Genomic DNA, 23,969 nt, shown 5'->3' with positions numbered 1-23,969 from the left:
GCTCCACATTTATCAAATTCATTTATGCAAAGATAAGCATAAAAAGTACGACCGCCTAAAGTTATCAAATATAATTCATGTACCACCAACCAATATGATAATTATAATCTATCATAAGCAATACTATATCATTTGAACAAATTTTTATACATGTAGTTTGTTTATCATATACTGATATACCTAGTAAACAAGAATTAGCTAAGCTACCTAAATAATTATAACTAGATGAAAGCCTGTGCGATGCACGGTTTTCCATATATTAATCTCAAGAAAAGATATTTTCGTATTTGATTTTTTTTTTCTATTTAATAATTTCAGACAAAAAAAGAAATATAATAATTTAATTAAAGTGTTATTCCTATTACAAAAGTAACATTTTTTTTAATGTAATTTATAACGCGACTTTATTTATTGTTGTTATGTATTTTATTTGTGGTGGTTAGTTATATGACAATTGAATTTAAAAATATAAATAAATTGTAAATATGGTATCTTTCAAAAAAAAATTGTAAATATGATAATTTATCGGTTACATAAGGATAAAATCTTTAATGTGAAAAGATTTTTTTTTATTACATATTTAAATCCTAAATCATTATTCGTTGATTTTTTTAAAATAGAAATATTAAAAAATAATAAAAACATGTATACTATTTATCTTCTATTTCTTCATCTAATAAAACTGGATAAATAAAACATGTTAGCAAAAATAAAATTTATATAAAATTAATCTATATAGTCTTATAAAATAAATCAATAAATTTTTTGTAAAATTGATCTAAAAATTGTAATTGTACAAAATCAAATCCATGCATTGGAATTTTTTAATCATCCCTTGTCGCCGCTTCTTATTTGTAACGATTGAAAAGTAACTAATGGAGTAAACTTTTCTTTCAATTAACTTTGGACGAAACTGTACAAAGTTGGCTTTAATTGAGGCATGAACGTTAATTTGTTCAATTAAGTTAATTTGATGACTTGATTAAGCTACCTAAATCACAAAAGAATTATTTTAATCATAAAATTAATTAATAAAAACTAAAAAGGTTTATGAAAAAATTTAATAAATGTAAACGATTTATATAGATATAATACCTTATCATAATTTGTTTTTCCAATCATTTTTGCTCGAATTTAATTCGTTGATTAATTAAATTAAATCTGCATATAAAAACAAAATTCAGTAAACAAAACATAAACATATAATCATAAGCATCCCAAATAAACACAATGCAAGCAATAATCACAAATATACATTTAAACATGGATTTTAAAAAATAAAACTAAGAATTACGCAGCCACTGATGACCTAAAACTGACACAAAATTGTGACACAAAATTCGCTTGATTTGGTTTTGTATTGATATGAAATTTTATTGGTGTTGTAGGATGTGTCAATTTATAGTGGTAGGCATCAAAATTTTTAATTTAATTATTATTAAGGAATAATTTATTTCTTATCATAAACACTATAAAGATTATCTTAGATATATAAATCCTATATCTAAAGATAATTGTTTTCTTAAAAGATAATTTTTAGTTTTTAAAATAAGTTAAATCCTTATAAATCACTATTCGTTATTTTTAACTACGTGGCAAAATTCTTAAATCTCGTTCGTCACTTTTGTTTAGGTGGCAAGTGAATTTTTTAATTCTAAAATAAAATAGAAATCTAATTTTTAATTGGTCAAAAATATACCTTTGCTTATGTGGCGCGTTGAATGCTCTCCAAAAATGCCTACTTTATTTATATATATTAGATTAGATTAGATTATGAAAATCATCAAAACAGTGATATGATAAGTAGTAACACCAAACATATTTACACATGTTATTCCTGAGGTAGGAAGTACGTACAATATATTGTTGAAAATAATACAAGCATCGCACTTGTTCAAATAGATACATTTCAAATTATGCAAAAAAACAAGTGAGATAAGAAAAAATGAAACCGAGAAAGGCATAAAGCATGTATTCAAGAGTACAGGTACAACATACATTAACCTCATGCATCGATGGTTTTCAAAAAAAAAAAAAAAAAAAAAAAAAAAAAAAAAAAAAAAAAAAAAAAACCTCATGCACCGATTGGTATAATCAATGTTTGAATTAATTTAACATTCTCACTTGTGACTCTAGAATTCTTAATTTGACTAGGAACAAAAAAAAAAAAAAAAAAAAAAAAAATTGATCTACTTCTGCCATATAATCTTCCTTGTGCTCAATTTATATGCTTCCATTTTGGTAAGATATTATGATAGGACTTGATTTTGAGTGATGAGGTTTGATGCCATACTTATTATGATACTCAGGAGTTTATTATAGCTTGATCAGATAATTGTGTTGAGGTACTTAATTAACAAGACTCTATTAATGAAGGATTTGCAATTTTTTTTTAAACCCTTTTCGTTACTTGCATGAGTTTATACTCGTATTATCCACATCTCCTAGATCTCTATAATATAATGAAGCATTTCCAATGTATGAATGTATATTGTATATACATATCTCCAAAATTCATTGACCAACATGGCTAATATGGTACTAATAACAAGTACACTTAACACTTGTATAGTTGTATTTTCTTTTTTCTTTTTCTTTTTTAAAGGGAGAGGGGTTTGACACTTTGACTCATACCATACGAGTCAAGCTTATCCATATTTTAATGGCCTAAAAACAATTTACTCCTTAGTAGCTAGCTCTAATCAAATACTGTACTTTTTTTTAAATTTAAAAAAAAAAAGCTCTAATAAAAAACTTTTACTCCTGTAATTACAAGCAAAAATAAATATAGCCCCAGGATTATACAATAATTTGAAATAGAATTGGGAGAGGTCTTGAAAGTTGAAAAGTGTGCTAAATCTTTAAATACATAATATTATTTTAGTTGCATATGATTAGAAATTATATTGTAAATCTAATATTGAGACAAATCTAAAAAGACATAGTTTACTCATGGTTAACGTAACTAACGCTTTACTTCGTATTAGTAGTAAAATAAACAAACAATCAAAAACAAATACACAGTACATGAGTACATCCGTAAATTATTCAATTCAAGTATCACTAAAAGCATCCTTAAGATTAATTAGCGATACAACATATTTTTAACAAATATTGGAGTATAAACTAGCTTCAAAAATGGAATTTATTTTACATATTTGGATCCAACCGAACGCAGAAGAAGTGATAAAAAGTGGTTCAAGGGTTATAAGTATCAACACGTAAAGAAAAAAGGCAAAAATTAGTGGAGTAGCACCCACAGAAATATCATTGAATTTGAAAAAATGCTTTATTTCTTTTTTTAGGGTATGTTTTACGTCTTCAATTCACAGAATCCAGAAGACAATGACATACTTCCAAAATGGTGGCTGCTGTGGACCGTTTTTTTATAAAGGAGGTGCTTAATACGGAGTATTATTAACCCAACATTTTTTGGACCTAACTTTTTCCTTATAACTATTTTTTTTTTAGTGATGGTCCACACTACGTTATTGGACTGAGTTGAAAAAAGTTTGTACTAGTACTTGGGCTTGAATTGTTTCATAACAAGGCCCTGAATTTGGCCCAATAGCCCATTAAATTTGAGATGTATATAACTCAACTTTAAAGGTAATTGTTTTTTCTAATACGTCGTATTATTATTCATTTCAGTATGTGAAAAACATTTGTTGGATGTGAATATCAGAAATAAATAAGTAAAACTAACAATTTGTTTGCTTGACTCCGTCCAATATACCAAGCTTACCACCAACCAATTGGATGTATTATGAGTAAAATTCTCACATCTATCTATCTATCTATCTATCTATCTCTCTATTAAAATCGGGTCCATCCGTGATAAGGTGTCTTTTTCTTAATAAATAAAATAAACGTAAATATTAATACAAGTAGTAACTAGTTAACTACTGATACATCAAAGTTTATGGCCTAGCTTAATGGTGCCCACAACATCTTAATGGAGTACCTCTAAGGAGTGGTTGGGTTTGCTATAACTTTCATAAAAGTCCTTAATTAAGTCTAAAGCCCACTATGAAACTTTGTTTCCGTCATTATTTGCCACCATAACATTTTCTGTTTATGAGCAAACCCATCATTTCATGGCATTGACTAATTGAGAGCTCCCGTTAACTTCCGTAGACAATTTTAAGGTCTGCTTAGACCTACATGCTTTGCCAATAAGCGCTAGCACACGGTCTTGAACCATATTGGCTTGTGTCGAAGAGTAGTATACAATGTGTAAGCTCCATTGATGTTCAGTCCGTATGCAACAAGTCAATCTATAGATGGTTACCTTCTTGCCTTCACAGTGCAAGAGAGTCTGTTTTTAGGCAATTTTCATGATAAAAATTGAACATTGTGTACTTATGTAAGCTTAATTGATGTTCATGGGTTGTGGGGTTCAAATGATAAAAGTATATTCTAAAATATATACGGAGTACTTCGTAAATTCAAGAGAAGTTTACTTCATCTTACATTAAGCATATTAGTAATATCTTATTAACAATTTATATATTTCGTACAAATTAGTAACATCGGACAACTCAGTTGTATCCGTGTATCGTGTACGTACAACATATCCAGTTGTACAATGAGCACCATGAAAAAGCTAGGTCCTTAATTCCATGGCTACCACAAGATTGAACATTAAATTCTGACCAGCTGCTACAACTCTTCTCCCATCTTGTTAGATACGGTACAAGGAAATAGTCACATACTTGTACAACGGCTATTAAATTGGCTTACCTTGCCCTTCCTCCAAAGGAAAGGTCATCTTGTTTTTGACAATTGTAAAATTTCTATGAGTTTGATTACCTACATCCTTATCCATCCAATTTATTACACCTCAGCTTTAAAGATTAGATTTTTATTCCCTCACATTTATAATTTTAATCAAATACTCGTATAAAGTAAATTATAATTAAAAATCAATCGATTCTATATTTTTAATTATGGAAAAAATGAATAAATACTCCAATTGAAGCCTAATTCCTAAATGGATGGGATTAACTTTGATATTTCCAAAATTTGTTTATCATATTAAAATCTGAATTAAGTTCTTATCACAAAAATGGTAAATCTATGATCAATACTCCCAAAGATGTGGCATGAAGAAGACGTACTCAAACTTAAACTTGAGGTTATCCTAACGAAAAGATGAATATAGGAAGATATAAATTCAATACTGTCCATACCACCAAAGTACCAAACTAGTCCCTTAAAATTGAAGAGCCAATTTTAAGCTTACAAAATTACTTGGAATTATAACTCAACACGTTAATAAAATCACAAGAACAAGGTACAAAGTTCAAACTTAAAATTAGTACCAATTCAACACGCTTATCATGATGTTATTCTTTATAGAAAGTTGTATTCTATTCCGCAAGATTTTCTTTAAATTAAAGGTTAGAAACAATTGATATTGAAAAGCTAAAATAAAATAAAGCAAATAACAATAACAAAAATTAAAGAAAATCACTAACATCAGATGAACAGTTATCAAGTCAAATTTAAGCCACAACTTTTCTGAAAAATAATTAACCCAACAAACCACTACCACCCACCCACCTACCCACCCACTTTCTGTTCAATCTTTTTACAAGGATATTAATCGATCAAGAAACTAGAAATATTGAGTCTTTTAGACCACTCGACTTGAATCCAGATTAGTCCGAGTCTCGACTTGAATCCAGATTAGTCCGAGTCTGATAGCATAGCAAGCGTAAATTAAAAAGAACATTAATCATAAATTTCTTGACTATGAATCACTAGTACTTTTTTCTTGATTGAAAATAAAACAAACTTACATGAGGTACAAATATACCTTAATTGATATTACAACCCATAAAAATTAAAGACAATAACTTGAACAAATTGAACTACCCACATACTCTGTAGGACTTGAACCCCAAAACCTATACATATAATCATATCCCACAAAACTATATGTAAAAGATTATGCTAAAGATTAAATACCCAAATTAATAATAATAAAAAATAATAAGGAAAAAAAAAACTAGTGACCCTAAAAGCATTATTTACTACTAAAAAAACAAGCTAAACTTTTGCACCCAAATAAATCCGATTTTCCTACTGGAAAAGATACGAGGAATTTCTCGGATTATTTCTGCAAAAAAGCTTAACCTCTCTTCTACACCTGAACCCATTTAATTAATTAAAACTTACTCCAAATTAAAGATTATTATAAACTTCTTCCCTAAACTTCCGACCGTTACTTTTTTTTCTTTCCTTCAACCAAACACCCCCTTAACTTCTGTACCATATGAAATACTAGATTTACCCTTTACCCCATTTTTTTCCTTGATTCAACATTGAAGCTTGAGGACTCTCCTTAACTCACACGCGATCTCTTGGTTGTGAGCTTCACCGCAGTTTCTCCTCGTAAAGAACGCCGGCAACGGAAGTTCACTCGGCGGTGGTGACGTCACAAAAGCTGAACCGGCGTAAAACCCGTCAAGAACCGGGCCGGAAAAAAACCGGGGCTCCGGCTCAGATTTCTTCGCTGATTGAGGAAGAGGAAGGCTGATTTCTTCACCCCGTTTCAAGATCCGGATCTGCCCTAAACTGGGCGGGCTTTTGGGGCGGGCCTGTTGGGGTTTACCCGAAGGAGGAGGCGAGTTACGTCTTCTACGGTTAGATCTAGGGTTAGAGTTAAGGTTAGGTTTAGCCGCCGGAGAAATGAGTTGACGGCGGTGGTTATGGTGTCTTTTTAGGCAATCATACGGCTGAAGGGTCGCTACTTCCATCGTAAAATTATGAGAAAAATGATGGATCTAGAAATTGATTGTTGGTTGAAGATGATTTGATGAATTTTTAACAGCGGAAATACAGAAGAAGATAACTGTACACGAAAGATGATGAAGAAGAAGAAGAAGAGAGAGAAAAAGATAGAGTTTAAATGTGAGGGGAAGAAGTAAGGAGGAGAGAGAATATATAGAAGGGCAAAGAGGAAGGGTAATGGTGGGGTAAAGGGGAATTGCGAGGCAATACCTCAATGGCAACTTGGATTAGGTTTGGTTACGCGCTTTTATTAGGCGCGTGTTTTTGGGAGGGTGAGGGAGTTGGAGACTTGGAGTTGGAGTTGGGGTTGGATTTAATTTTTAATTGGTGAGGGTGTGTCATCAATCACATCGTTTTGGAGTATTTTATAAGGAAGGGAACAAAGGTTTGGATTAAATTAGGATTTGTGTGCTTGTCCTCTTGATTTGCAAATCAATTAAAGGTACTCCTATTAGATTTTTTTTTTTAAAAGGGTAATACACTGTATATAAGCATTTAATATACTTTATTTTTAGGTATTAAGTTAGAAATTTATCGATAATTCACGAGTAAATCGGTGTAATAAATGTTTATGTATTGTTAATTTTTTCCATTTTTAGTTTCTTATATACAGTCATTAGAGCTGCATATATTTTTTTTCCTTTTTAAAATACTTTATTTTATTTTAGTTACATCACTTTTCTAGAAAGGAAAGTAATTTTAAATTAGTTACATTACTTTCTTTTTTAACTAAAGTTATCTTTATTTCTCTTCTACCACATGGCCCTATTAATTTTTTTCTCTACCTCTCGCTACTCCAAAAATAGCCCGTGAAAAACAAAAGTAATGCAACTAAAAACAACGAAGGAAAAATAAAACATAAAATATGGTTTATTATTTTGACCATATGAATAGAGAGGAAATTGACTTTTACTTCCACCAATTTTATTAAATGTATCGCTTTTCATGTATAGAATTTTTTAATATAGATGCGTTACTTTCCTGTTTAATCAATAAATTCTCTCTATTTCTCTCATATTATATGAGTCCTTTTTATTTTTTCTTTGTGTTTCTCTATACTCCAAAAATTGTCTTCAGTCTGCAATTTCAAAAGTGATGGTTAAAACAAGGAAGTATGTGTCATTGCTCTTTTGTCCGAACTATAATGAAGTAGAATAATGAATTAAGCTACTATAAATTGAACTTACTTAAAACCAATTCAATTAAAACATTGAAATTTGTGCTCTAATCAATTACATACTACGAAAAGTGAATCCAAAATGACACTAGGCAAAATACTATTAAAAATTTTCCCTCTAAAATTACTTTCTTAAAATAAATCACTGCTGCTAAAAATTAAGTTAAATTTGTATCTGAAGTTCTAAACTATAACTTTACCTTTATACAAAACTTCCTAAATTAGCAACTTGCACATTATAACTATTACATACAAGTATATAAATATTTTTTCACGTGTTTTTATGGTTTTAATATATTTCATGCATTTTAATAATGGGAAATTAGTTTATTATATTTTATATTATTTTAAATAATTATATTATCATTATAATTATTTAATATCATGCATTGCACGGAATTTAACCTAGTTAGGGTACTATGAGCGAGTAACACTAATTCTTTATGAGAAGTGAAAGTTAAGGGAATTTTTATGAAAGACAATGTCTTTTCCTTTAGTAGTTAAGTGTATTGATGTATGTATATTTCACGGTGTACTTTATTATCACTGTACTACTCGTATTAATAGGTTGATCATCCATTAAGTTACGGTAAATCTCTTAATTTGCCAGTTAATATGTTAACAATGTTTACAATTGTTACTTTCACTTTTCGCCAGCTTAGATTATAATAAGTATAATTTTATACTAGGGCTGAGCAAAACTACCCGAAAAATCGAAAACCCGTTCTGTTATCGTTCCGAAAATTAGGGTACCCAATCTGATAACCATAACGGTTCGGGTATCCCGTTTCGATAATTTGTTATCGGGTATGGTTTTTGGGTATCATTTTAAAATATTTAAACTCTTACTTTACTTCATAATCACTATATAATATCAATGATTAGTAATATTATTAATAATTTGGTCAAGATCACGTGGTATTGTTGTTAATTAGTGTAAAAAAAATCATGATAATTAATTTATTAAGTTTAATTATCATTATTGGATACCTTATTGGGTACCCGATAACCGATTCGAAAATTCGGGTACCCGGCTCGGTTTATGGATATCACCTTTAGTAATATTGGTTATCGAGTACCTGTACCGGTTAGTACTAACGGTTCGGGTACCAGTCTCATGCTCACCCCCGTCTCATGCTCACCCCTATTTTATACAATCATAATTTTTATTTTGAATTACGAATTTTCACTTTAATTGCTACCCTATAATTGTGTATACACTGCCATTGAAGTTAATCAGAAAAATGGAAGGAATTATATAGTTATTCTAAATTTCCAATACCATAAGTTTTTATGATCAAACATGGGAACACAAAAATTGATATTAATAGCCTCGTAACAACTTTATTATGGTCAATGAATAATATAATCAATTCCTTTTTTGAAAGATTATTTTTAATTTGTATATTACTCACCATGCACACATCATTGACATCAGTAATACTCGGGCAACGCTATTATGCTTAGCCCATAACACAGTTGCTGAGCTGCGTGCATATATTGAGGGGGCTCAACTACAACTTCTGTGTGTGTCAAAAAAAAAACTACAACTTCTGTTAGATTGGAATTTGGAAATCATTTAAGAATATCCTCATGTTATATGGAGACCATGTGTTACTACGCGGTTAAATAAAGAAAAACACTTTATTTTAATATTTTTCTATCAAAAAACTGTACTTTCTATTTTTATTATATCTTAAACAATTAAATTTTTACCTATAGATAGCCCATTTATCTTACAGTTTTGCCTATCAAGGAGTATAAGAATTTGGTTGACTTACAAGCACAAATAAGACTATAATACTACTTTCGTTTCATACTATTTACAATGAATCAATATCTTATGTTTCACAAATAATATCCCTACTTTGTTGCAAATAATATGATATATAAATAGTATGTAATCATCATATAACAAGAGGGGTAGCTCCTCAAACATACAAGGTTTATTGAAATTTTCATCTTCATTGATGTATTCCGTAGTAGATCTTAGTATCTTACACAAATACAATATCAAGTTTGACAATGAAAGTACAACCTTAAACTCCTTAACCCTTTCAATTAATTTACAGTTTCATCACCAACAACTCTTAATAATTTTCAATCCGCATACATTGCTCACACGTACATTGACACATAACACAATCCATTAAATGTTACAAGTACACACTAGCTTTACACGGTGTACTGTAAACATAACTCAAATGTGTAAGTTATAACAGAAGCACCATTCTCAATACTCCTCAATGTCTTGACCTAATTCGAAGACATGGATATATTGCATTGGTCATAATGGCATTGGAGCTTTTAAGGAGTAAGCAATGTATTATGGGTTAATTAAAATGGTAATGCTATGCATAACCTTTAGGGCTATATATAAATATTAAAAATACTCTTGAAAATTATATAAAATTAGAAATTCATGACAAAAACACGCGTAAATCAGTGTAATGAGTGTGTTTTTTTCATGATTTTCTAAATTTAAATAAATTTCAAGAGTGTTTTTTAACGCTTATATGTAGTCCTAATGACTATATATAACATTTTCCTAAAATTAATCAAGAAATTCTAAAATAATACTCCGTAATTCAAACGTTGAATAGAAGCGCGTAGGGAACATAGCGTGTGGGGATAACACCGAACCGGCATAGGCCCATCTGACGTGGGTACCAATCAAACGGTTCCCATTAATAATCTTGCTATAAATTTACAATTTCACCCTTATGGTTTCTCCAATACTACGAAACTGCCATTTATTGGAACTAGTGGGAAACAGGGGTTCGTCATGTGTGGGACCCACAAACTTATTAAATTTATTTTCTTTAATGAAAAAATCTAAATTAAAAAAATACTCGTAAAAAGAAGGGGAGAAATGAAAGGGGGGTGTTTGTTTCCTAAAAAAAGGAAAATTGGGAAATGAGAAGAGAAAGGGAATGAGAACCGTAGATTTGTTCTACACGCGTCAGTTGATAACTGGATTGATGTTCACAGGTTGACAATGACAAGATAGCTTTTTTTGTCTTTTTCCCTTAATTATTTGGCAAAAACTAATGAGTGTCCCGGGACGTTAGATAAAAGAATTATAGTATAAATATTGGAGTAAAATTAATACTCCCTCCGTCCCTTTATTACATGCCTGTATTCCTTTTTGGGGTGACCAAAATTAAGTGCCTATTTCTATTTATAGGTTGTACTTTTTGCCAATATTATTTTTATTTTGATAATTTGTCATCATTTTTTTTTTCTTTTTTGTACTTTACATCAATTCCCAATACTTTCTCTCTCCTAATTCTCAACAACTTTTTTTCTTTCTCTCTATCTCTCTCTAACCCCACATGCATATTTGTACTCCCAATTTTTAGTTTTAAGGAATCTTTAGCTTTCTTAATTCCCGTGCAAAATGAGAAATAGACATGTAATAAAGGGACGGAGGGAGTATTAATTATACCGAACGACGCGTGATTTTGTCATGCATTTCTAACTTAATACCATTTCAACCAATATAATTACTCCTTATCTAACGCCCCGGGAGCAAGATCCTAATTATATAGGATTGAAATTAAAACATAAAATAATTAAAAAATTGCGTGAATGTGGGTTGAGAAAGGTTGACTATTCTCCTTTGGCTGCTTGCTCGTAATGAATCAATTACACCAACCACACGAAAGGTTCATACCTTCTTGTATGAACTTGGACGGTCCGTTTGGTAATTGGTTATGAATTTATGATAAAAATGCATTTAATTACTGTAACATTTTATAAGCAAGATCATATTGTCCATATTAATGTATAATTACTATATTTGCTGTAACATTTCTTTAAAATAATTAAAAGTTAAACTTATCCATTAACATTCTACCAAGATTAAAGCCCAAAAACTTAAAATTACCTTAATTTTATACACGCTAATATTGTAAACTAAGCGTATACATTTTCTTCTTTTGAAAAACCATTAATCCTTTAAGCCTTTAAACGAAGGATATTAAATTTGTATCTAAAAAAAATACTCCGTATTAATGGGATGAAGGGAAATAGTACTTAGTATTTAAGAGGACTTCAAAATTGATCTAGGCTGCAACAAACTAATAATGTTCTGTATTAGAATATTAATGTATTTTTTTTTTCTTCTCACAGTTACAAAGTCTTAGTTATTCATGTACTCGTTACTCATTAGTTTACCACGCAAATCACTCTAAGCTATAACTCGAAAAACTTAGGTTACATAAATTAGGTTTGGTCCTTAAAAATTTCATTTATCTTTATAAAGTCAACACTCTTAGTTTGCGAGTTTTTCTAGATTTGATAGCCCAACTATCATCTTATTTTTCATATATTAACAAGTTGAACTAAACCACCTAGTTTCTACAACCAACAATAAAAGAACCAATAAACCATATTTGAACATAGTAAACAAAATATGTATTGGTATAACTTATCATTTTTTTCAATCATACCCCACCCTCGTGGCTCTCCGAACAACAAGAAAAAATAAAAACATTTCTTTCAATTACAAAGTGGATCATCCTTTGAACATAATACTTTTTTTTTTTTTTTTTCCTTCCTTTTGGCGAATATAGTTTAGTGGGTTGACGAAGTCTTGTGTAATTGATTCTCCATATTAATTAATTATCTGACCAAAATTTATTCAATAATTCAGTTTTCATTCCAAGAATTTCGTCTTTGTTGTCCTAGAAACGTTTGATTGGAATACTTAAACTTGTTGACTCGTAGATAAAACTCGGATTGACTTGGTTTGTCAACAGGTCATTGACAATTCTTCTTTTCTATTTGGACCTTAATTTCAATGTTCGGCCCATACAAAAGGTCCTTAAAATAAAAAGTCCATTAACAAGGCCCATAAACTCTTTGGGCTTCCGCAAGTCTGCAACAATCAATAACACTTCAATCGGTTTTTATTCTTTTAACTATTTTTGTAGAAATTTCAACACTATGCTATTAATCACGGGATTCATGAAGACATCCACTAGATTAGCCCCTGTCAATCTTTAAAATTTATTTTTCCTAAATTTCACACTTACTCCGTAGAGTTTATCTGTACTTATTTTTCCGGTATTAAATAAGAGATAAGGTATACAAATCATGCCCATGTTTGAACAATAGTGTTAATCATAGTACGTTTTGTAAACTTAAATAAATGAATTTTTTTGACAAATTATAGTATTATTTTTTGCATTGTGTATTTACATTTAGTTAATTTCGATTTGACTTAATTAGAATAGGATAGGATATTTGGGGAAGATTGAATTGCCAATTCATTATTACTCCCTCCGTTCTTTTTGATGTTCTTACTTGAAGATTTGCAAGAATTGCAACTATAAAATGTTTTGATCTACGTGTAAATTATATTCAATATAACAAAAAACATATTTATTTGTGACCTTGATTATTGATAGTTTCAATAAGTGCTTTAAGAATGTCAATTTTTTTTATAGTGCTTAGTAATACAATATGAGATTCGAGATTAATTTACAAAATCAACATAAAAAAACGGAGGAATTAATATTTTATACTGTTCACATATAGTGGCTAGGAGTAATTTGTTGCAAGTAGACAAGATTTTCTTTTACGTACAAAAAAGAACAAGGAAAAGATAGTGGAAGATGTCCCTACAAATTACATAAAAATGCGTTAATTTAAGCTGTCTAATCACAAATAAAGGGTTTAATCATGAAGGAAAAAAAGAAAGTTGGATTGCTTTTTTTCTTTTGGATAAAAACTGTTGATGTTGATTTTGATTTTGATTTTGATTGTAGACTTGGTGGTTTTTCGTCGGTGGCATGAGTATGATGATGAAATATATAGCTGCAAATAGTATGTACTTGTAATTGTTTTGTTTAATTTGTTCGTTCAAATTGGATTATTAGTTGGGGTGGTCCATTATTATTTCGAGCCTTTCCAGTTTAATTACACTCTTATACAAATCGTGGGACACTCATCATACAATCGTGAATCGCCCCAACCATATGCACTTCATCAATCCCTCCTAGTGCTGTCAAATTTCAAACCGAAATCGTTTAACTGTCCGAAACCGACCGACCCAAATGAGAACCGAACCGATTAAAAACCGAATTTTTTGGAACCGAAAACCGACCCGAACCGTATTTTAGTAAACCCGAAACCGAATCGACCCGAGTAATGGTAAACTGTTTAAGAACCGAACCCGTTAACAAACCGAACCGAATATAAACCGAACTGAATGAAAACCGAACCGAAAGAGAACCGAACCGTATCTAAACCGAAACCGGTTCCAACCCGAAACCGTTTAAACTGGCATAAAAACCGTTTACACCGAACCGTTAGCAAACTGCTACCCGTTTGCACCGAACCATTTAAAAACCGAACTGATTGTAAACCGAACTGGTTATAAACCGAACCGTCTATGAACCAAACCGCTTATAAATCGAACCGTTTACAAACTTATTTATTTTTTTTTTATTTTGAATAGTACAAACTTTTTTATATAATTAAATGGATTGAATATTAGAAATCTTAGAATATATTTAGCATATATTCCAAATTTATCAATTTTTCTAAAGAGCCACACACAATATTCCAAACTTATCATTAAATCTGCAGACTACCGGTTTCTCTAGAACAGTCAAAGATGGAAATTTTGGAACTTGGACAGGACAAATTCAAGTGTCTCAAACTGTTAGACATGGATTCAATGGAAAAAAAGCTTTTCATTAAATCAATAGGAAGATTCTAACTCCATAGGCCATTGAATATCACAGTTAATTGCACATCCTGAATAGTTTGAAAAATCATAAAGGTTAGGATCCCTTAGAGTCAATTCAAAGGCTTGCTATATTTTTCTCAATTGTTTTGAATGAACTTCAAATGTAAGAGGAGAGCTACCTTCAAAATACCAAGGTTTTATACTTCCAACTTCTAAATTCATCAAGTTTTCATCTACATGAAACACAGTAACAATGTACTCAAATTTACCCCAAGCAAATAATACAATCACAAAGTGCATTGACCAACAATGCCACTCATCACCATCATCATCATCACTATCAACAGAAATAACCAAAAGCAACCAAACTGCCAGTTTACATAATAATTTTTGTAAATGCATTTAGCAAAAAAGTTTCTTGAAATTACTCAACAAAAGCCACAGCATTTACCTACACCCTTAAAGGCTTAAAACCCGCGGATGTCAAGTAACTAAAACAGTCATTAGACACAGCAGAGACAGCAGCAACAGCAGAGAAGAGCAGCAGAACAGCAGAGAAGACATAGCAGAACAGCAGAGAAGACACAGCAGAACAGCAGCAGCAGAACAGAAGAGCAGCAGACACAGCAGAACAGCAGAACAGCAGATAAGCAGAACAGCAGCAGCATAAGTGCATAACAGAATAGCAGCAGCAGAACAGCAGACAAGCAGAACAGCAGACAAGCAGAACAGCAGCAGCATAACAGAATAGCAGCAGACATGGCAGAATTCACCCCAATGTAGCATCGCCTAGGCTTGAGGAAAAAGAAAAGCTATATGTGAGCAGAATTCAGGAGGGAGGCAGGAGGAAAAAAAGCTATTTAAAAAAAAAAAAAAGATTAAAGAACGTCAATACCTTCCGAATTAGATGCAAAACTTTCATCTATCACTTCTTTACCAATTTCAAGGACGTCTTCTTCAATATCACAATCATAACCACGTAACCAATTTTGTGTGGTAACCAACGCCTTAACATTCTTAGGCAAAAGCGCACTCCTATACTTGTTTAAAGTACGACCACCCATGCTAAAAGAAGACTCAGAGGCTACCGATGTTATAGGAATGGCCAAAACATCCCTAGCCATAGCAGCTAATATAGGGTACACCCTAACTTGAGATTCCCAATACTTGAGAACATCATAATTCTCCCCTTCAATATATGGGACACGAGTAGTAGTCAAATAATTATCAATCTCCATCGATGGTCGGTTTAATGGGCCATCATCATCAATATTCTAGAAAAGTTCAAACAAAATGCTTTTATTAAATAATAAAATTAAAACATACAATTATTATTATGTAATTTTTTTAAAAAAGAAATTAATTACCTTGAATATGTCATCATCGTCACCATTTGATATATCGGTCACAATTGGGATGGATGGGGAACAAATGTACTTGAGTTAAAACCGGAAGACATAGATGAATAAAAGTTATACAACTCCAAAAGAGCATCTTTAATCACCTTTGCCTTTTCATCACATGCCTCCTCAACATAAAGCACTTTCAACATCTTTCTCACTCTAATAAGCTTACAGCGAGGATCAAGAACGACAGCAATTGAAAGGATCAAACTATAATCATCCCAATAGCTCTCAAACTTTTCAAGCATCAGTTTTGCCATGGGTGCAAGTTTAGGGTCTATATGAGCTTTAGTTATCGTGTGCTCAATTTTCAAGACACTAGCAAAATACAAATTTGCAGTAGGATATTCTGAACCAGAAAATAACACAGTGATTTCATAAAATGGCTTTAGGAAATTACATATTTTTGCAATTGTATCCCATTCATCATCCGAAAGTTTGAATTCATAACCCATAAACTTATCGATAACCACTTTCAAGGCTTCCTTTGCTTCTAAAGCTTTTCGGAGCATCGTATAGGTGGCATTCCAACGAGTCACAACATCAAGACGTAACTTACCATTAAACACACAATTAGCCTCAGAAAGAGCATGCTCAAATTGAGTAAGCCTAGAGTCCGAAGAATCAATATATTTACAAACTTCACGTAATTTTTGAACACTATTATCGACCTCTTTCAAACCTCTTTGAACAATAATGTTCAACACATGAGCTGAACATCGAATATGAAAAAATTTACCATTACAAGGAAGAGGAGAAGTCAACATTAAATCTTTCTTCAAAAGATCAACCATAAGATCCATGGATCGAGCATTATCAACAGTAATTGCAAAAGCTTTACCCTGAAGCTTCCACTCCCCAATAAGTTTAAACACAAATTTTTCTATCTCAACACCAGTATGAGGAGGACCACAATACCTAAAATTCAGAATTTTAGACCTTAGACACCAATTTTTGTCAACATAATGTGCAGTTAAAGTGAGATAACCTCGATTAGTGCATGCTGTCCACAAGTCACAAGTGAAGCTAACTCTACCTTCAATTCCAGAAAAATTTTGCAACAACAAGGACTTAAACTTATCATGCTCAACAATACAATATTTCAAAATAGTGTTTCTACACACATGCTTCACATTAGGGTTCAAATTCGTAAAAACTTCCCTAAGGCCATGATGCTCCACAATACTTAAAGGATATGAATGCAAAATTATAGCTTTAGCAAGCAATTGTAAATGACGAGTTTGATTAAACAAAGGCTGAACACCACTTTCTTTATGTCCAGGATGATGTGGATGTTTTTTCATGCATGAGGTAGTATGACCTTTACAAGTGGAGGTACCAGCCGTACCTGGTGCTTTATATTCATTACCGCAAACATTGCATCGGGCATATCTTATCAGAGCAACACCAACCAACTTATCAAAAAAGGTGTAATGCCTCCACACATCTGATGTTCGTTGACGCTTACTACCACTAGTGTTAGTGACTTGTTGTTGAGAAGAATCTTGATTCTGAACAGTGTCTTGAGAATCTATAGTGTGCTCATCATAATTTCCAAACTCTTGCTCCATTACTAAAAAAATAGAAACAAAACCATATTTGAAACAAAATCAATACTAGGCCACATATTCAGCAATCTTAACAAGAATTACAAATTTACAACATATTTAGCAATCTATCTTGATGAAAATGAAGCACATGTTAGAGTTAAAATGCAGCATATATTCAGCAACAATAAAATGCAGGCACATAGCAAGATTAAAATGCAGGATATACTCAGCAATCTTCATCCAAACAACCTTTGGTTCAATTACTAACTGGAATTATACTAGAGTATAAATGTGTAAATGTGTAATGATCTAATCCATTCACTAGTACAGAAGTTGAAGCAGAGGAAATATGTCAAGTAGAACTGAATAAGTTTGGTGCATGGAGCTATTTTAGTTAGCTTTTTTTTTTTTTTTTTTTTTTTTTTTTTTTTTTTTTTTTTTTTTTTTTTTTTCTGATAGCAATCATGCAGATTTTCTAGGTTCTGATTCACTGCTAGACTGCTAGTATCAGGTTTCCCTTACTACCTGTACCCCTAGCAGTTTTGTAAGGTTTGCAGTTAAGTCATGCTTGCATTTTCAAATAAGTTAACAAGTAACAACCCTATATGGCTATATGAGAGGAAGTACACCTTAAGCCACTCTGACCACAAATAGCCTAACCGCTTAACCGGACATACTAAAGCACGGCTAAGGATGAAAATGTAAAATACAGGCAAGAACAAGTCAAATCTGAACAAAGATCTAATAAATCTGATTTTAACAGGTTTCTCAGTTTCTGCATAGTAAAGATACCATGATACCATGATAGAGGACAACAAAATAATCACTGTATTCTACCTTATTTTCTTATTTTACAAAGTAATTAATGTCCTAGTGCTCATTATATATCAATATATTCTTCAGAATTCTATGCCAACGACAACAAATTCAACAATTAAACAAATAGCAGCAAATAAAATCACACTAACACTAATTTGCATAATTAATAGTTATATCAAATTGTTAACAATAATCCAGACAAAACAAGATTCAATTTTTGTATTCAGATATATAATTGAGTTATAATTATACAAGAAAAAACAAGGAAATTGATAAAATATGAAAATTACGGGGAGAAAAAACCTTCGCCTCGTCGAATTTTGTCGAGCCTTACAGTGAATAAACTAGGTTTAAAAAACAATTTAAACTATATACAGTAACAATTAAAAAAACAACACCAATTCATACCATGATACCAACAACACATATCAATTAAAATCTAGAGAGAGAGAGACGCCGTGTATATATCATACCTGAATTTGGAGCAATTAGGGCAGCAAACACCAATGACTCCGTGAATGAGAGGCGCCAGGACAGCTTCAGAATAAGGACAACAAACACCGTGAATGAGAGGCGCCGTGAGGATGAGACGGAGAGGTGATGAGACGGAGAGGCGCTTAGCCGTGAGAAGAAGAGGCGCCGTGAGGATGAGTGGTAAAGTGAGAGTGGTAAAGTGAGAGTGAGAGTGAAAGGGTTTCAAAAGGGTGAGAGTGGTTTCATGTAAATCTAACCATTGATTTTTTTAATCTATGGTTCAGATTGGTGATCCATGTGTGTTGTGGGAGAAAGAATCTAACCATTGATTTTTTTAATCTATGGTTGAGAATGGTGATCCATGTGTGTTGTGGGAGAAAGAATCTAACCATTGATTTTTTAATCTATGGTTGAGAGTGGTGATCCGTGTGTGTTTGTGTGTTGTACATTCATCTACAAAAATATTATTCCTTCAATTCTTTAGTATTTTTTTGCCCCATTTGATCGGGATCAGTGCCCAAGACACGTATTAAAACATCTACTAGTATATCTTTATTTTCATACACGTAAAAATTATAAAAACGTTATATTAATAAAATGTATAAATAGATTAATTTAAAAAGATCACTAATGAGCTACTTCGTATAACTTTGTAGTTTGTACTAATACATACGAATAACGATGATACGAATATTTATCTATGAGATATTGAGATGGTTAGATACCACGTGTTAATAATGTGTAGTACACTAGTACATATGATCGATTGAACTGATCAAGATGACCTTGTTAATTAGTCATTAGTGTTTTCTTTCATTATACAAATCAAAGCACTTTGTAATATCTTCATAATTTCATGAAAATATATAATGATAAACGAGTCATAATTATCAGTCTTGTTGACTAATCAAGTATCGAATTACCAAATTGCAAATTTCCATTTCACAAGAAGTCAAGAACTCATCAAGTCATGATTACAATTGTATGCGTAGTATATAAATGATTAAATAAGAAGCATATAATAACCTAATTGTATAACAATAATACATTAATACACTAATTCTTATAATCTACTTCGTAATAAACTAGTAAGATCAGTATGACTAAACTTGAAACAGAACATAATATGTATTTATAAAATAAATGAGAATTTGTTTATAATATGTTGCCTAAATATGAAATGATTCGCGACTTGCCGACTTTATTTAAAACTTGTGAACGCAAAAGGTTAGCAAGTACTATCAAATTTCAAACCAAAGCCATTTAACTGCCCGAACCCAAACAACTCGATAAACAATTTATTTTTTGAAACCGAAAACCGACCCGAACCGTAATTTAGTAAACTTGAAATAGAACCGATATGAATAACGTTAAAGTGGTTAAACCATCGAAGAACCGAACCAATTATAAATTGAACCGAAAAAGAACCGAACCAGTAAAAAACCGAACCAAAAAAGATCCCAACCAGTTATAAACCGAACCAAAAAAGAACCGAACTGTTTCTAACCCGAAACCGTTTCCAACCCGAAACTGTTTGAAACGGGATAAAAACCGTTTACACCGCACCGTTAACAAACCGCAACCCGCCTGCACCGAACCGTTTACTACCCGGACTGTTTACAACCCAAACCGAATTAAAACCGCTTAAGAATAAACCGAAACCGAATCGAACCGATAACTATTTAAACCGAACCAAAACCGACCCGCGAGACGATTAAACCGATTCCAAACCGACCCGATTAACTACCGAACCGATTTCAAACCGAACCGAAACCGAACTGTCAAACCGTTTTGACAGTGCTAATCCCTCCCCATGCCAATTCTACTTAATAGCCCACAAAGGAAGGAAAAGGCTACCCTGGGGCCTGGGCTTGTAAGCTTGTTCGCTATAAGAACTACGTACAGCCTGCGTGTCTTAGACTTGACTTGGCCCTGGTGTAATGTGTGAAGCGTAGTGTGGTATGCAGCTAAATTTGTCATTGTATCGGGAAAAATTATAATCATATTAATTATTATTGAGATATATTGAGATATTATCGTATATTAGGAAGATTTGGTAGAATATTTCCATATATTTATCTCCTATATTTTAGTTAATTTCCCATGATATCTTTGTAACTCTATATATTTCCAATGATAATCAATGAGAAGGCAAGCAATTCTACTCTAATTATTTTCTATTCCTCTCTAATTTATCATGGTATCAAGAGCGGGTTTATTTTAAGCCAATTTTTTTTAATCAACGATGGCCGGTGATGATGTTCCACCGCCACCACCACCACCAAATAAAATCGAACCAAATTCACCCTATTATCTTGGCCCTCAAGATCGTCCCGACGATTACATTACACCCACTCGGCTTAAAGGAGACAACTATGACGAGTGGGCGGCTGATATACAGACGGCTCTGGAGGCTAGGAGAAAATTCGAGTTCCTTGATGGAACAATTATAGAACCAAAACCCCCATGTACTAAGTCCGATTGGACTGCTTTCAATGCAATGTTGATTTCTTGGTTGTCTAACACCATTGATCTAGAGGTTAAATCCTCTATTTCAAAATTCAGAGAAATTAAACCCTTTTGGGATCATCTCAAGAAGCGCTACGCTCAAACCAATGGGCCTCGTATCCAGCAATTACGTGCATCCCTAGCCAAGTGCGAACAACCCGAGTCGATGCCGGTGTCGGTTTATTCACGGCAAATTACACGCAATCTGGCAGGAGCTGGATCATCACGAGCCCTTGATATCCTGTTCGTGTTGTTCTTTCTGTACAGCAGGGCGTCTTCATGAGCAACGCAGAGAACAATCTCGTCTCCATGATTTTTAATGGGATTGTATTCTAATTTTTATTCTTCTCTTCGGACTAATATTTTGTCGCAGGACCCATTGCCGAGCCTTGACAGAGCGTATCAGCTCGTGGTGCAGGACGAGCGTGTTCGTACAGCTCGACAGGAGGCTGAGTCTGCACCCACAGATGCTCTCGGTTTTGCAGTTAAGGCCAGCACTAGCAGTGGGCGTGGCGTCTCTGATCGCTCGTGTTCTCACTGTAAGAAGCCGGGGAACGATGTGTCTAGTTGTTGGTTCAAATCTCCGTGTCCTCACTGCAACAAAAAGGGACATGATCCTCGTCACTGCTATGAGGTTACGGGCTGTCCTCCGGGGTGGACTCCTAGGCCACGAGACAAGTCTGCCAGCCAAGGGAGAGGAGGGCCAAGAGCAAATGCTGCCACAGCAGGGGGTGAGAATACTCCTTTAGGTTCGGCTTTCACAACGGAGCAATGGAAGGCTCTTTCGGGTTTTATTGGTAACACAAATATTCTGAAAATCGCCTTCATGGTAAGTTTGATGATTCTTGTTGGATTATTGATACCGGAGCGACTCATCATGTTACCGGAAATCAATCTTGGTTATTTAACACTCGTTATATTGAATGTCCCGTTGGTTTGCCGAATGGTGAAAGTGTGCTTGCTACGTTGGAAGGATCGGTTAAATTATCCGATCAAATTACTATCACTGGAGTTCTTTTTGTACCTCATCTTAATTGCAATTTACTTTCCGTTACTCAACTCAGTGATCAATTAAATGTTGTTGTCCAATTTAATTCTTATATGTGTGCTATACAGGACCGACTGAAGCAGCTGATTGGAACGGGAATTAGGCGAGACGGACTATATTATTTCTTTGGCAAACCGGATGTGGTGCAACGTGTGTCTGTGGTTGAAGCAACGTCAGATTTGGAGCTTTGGCATAGAAGAATGGGGCATCCTTCGAAGAAAGTAGTTAAGTTACTTCCGCATATTAGCAATAATAAAAGTAGTTTAAATAAAGGTTGTGAAGTATGTTTTCGTGCTAAACACCCTAGAGATACATTTCCTTTGAGTGAAAATAAGACTTCTAGAATTTTTGAGAAAATACATTGTGATTTATGGGGTCCATATAGACATGTGTCGTCGTGTGGGGCTCGTTATTTTTTAACCATTGTTGATGATTATTCAAGAGCTGTTTGGATTTATTTATTGATTGATAAAACCGAAGTTTTTCAGATGTTTATGGCCTTTGTTGCTATGGTTGAAAGGCAATTTAATCAAACAATTAAAATTGTTCAAAGTAATAATGGAACCGAATTTAATTGCTTGATTGATTTTTTATTGCTACTGGCATAATTTTCCAAACCTCTTGTGTGGGAACCCCTCAACAAAATGGAAGAGTAGAACGAAAACATAAACATATCCTTAATGTTGGGAGAGCATTGAGATTCCAAGCTAAATTGCCTATTTATTTTTGGGGTGAATGTGTTTTGGCCGCTGCACACTTAATAAACCGAACTCCAACACCTCTTCTCCAAAATAAAACTCCATTCGAAATACTTTTCAATAAACCCCCTTCCTTTGATGCTATCCGTACCTTTGGTTGTTTGTGTTTTGCTCATAATCAAAAGACTAAAGGGGATAAGTTTGCTAGTCGGAGTCGCAAGTGTGTGTTTTTGGGTTATGCATTTGGGAAGAAGGGTTGGAGGTTGTATGATCTTGAAACAAAAGATTTTTTTGTGTCTCGTGACGTTAAATTTGTGGAAGATATTTTTCCCTTTGCTTGTCCGAATGATGTGAATATTGACTTGGGAGTGCATGAAGTTTCGGATGATATACACTTTGATTTTGCGGATTTTGATACTAGTGATGCATATGATGATCTTTGGGTTAATAATGGGGAGGTACCCACGACAGGGGGGCCATTGAAGATCCCCAGCCAACTGCCGCAGGTACACCGAGCCACCAGCAGCATTCCAGCACTGCTCTGTCTGCTGGAAATGCTGCGGGTGATGGCCTGGCCTCGTCCTCGCAGCACTCCAGCATTGCCCCGCCTTCTGGAACTGCTGCGGGTGATGGGGGAGGGCAGTCTCTGCCACATAACAGCAGCGCCAACACACTGCAGCAGCACCAGCACACTGACACCACACGCACCACACCGTTTGTACAGGAGCCTGCTATGGGCCGCGGATTTCGGGATAAAATCCTGTCTGTTTTGCTCCGTGATTATGTTACTCACT

The 23,969-nt window shown here is 33.1% G+C and overlaps 1 protein-coding gene across 1 annotated transcript; it reads right to left on the bottom strand.

The window, feature by feature from the left end:
* Positions 1 to 6,323: 6,323 nt before the first annotated feature.
* LOC145590632 (uncharacterized) lies at positions 6,324 to 6,764 on the bottom strand. The gene has a single exon (XM_081647051.1). The coding sequence runs from the start codon at positions 6,762 to 6,764 to the stop codon at positions 6,324 to 6,326; it is 441 nt and encodes a 146-aa protein (XP_081503177.1).
* Positions 6,765 to 23,969: the final 17,205 nt, after the last annotated feature.

Source organism: Chenopodium album, chromosome 18 (assembly GCF_948465745.1).
Source record: "Chenopodium album chromosome 18, dcCheAlbu1.1, whole genome shotgun sequence".
Lineage (NCBI taxonomy): Eukaryota > Viridiplantae > Streptophyta > Magnoliopsida > Caryophyllales > Amaranthaceae > Chenopodium > Chenopodium album.
The sequence above is the reverse complement of the archived record's forward strand: the minus strand, read 5'-3'. Positions and strand labels throughout refer to the sequence as shown.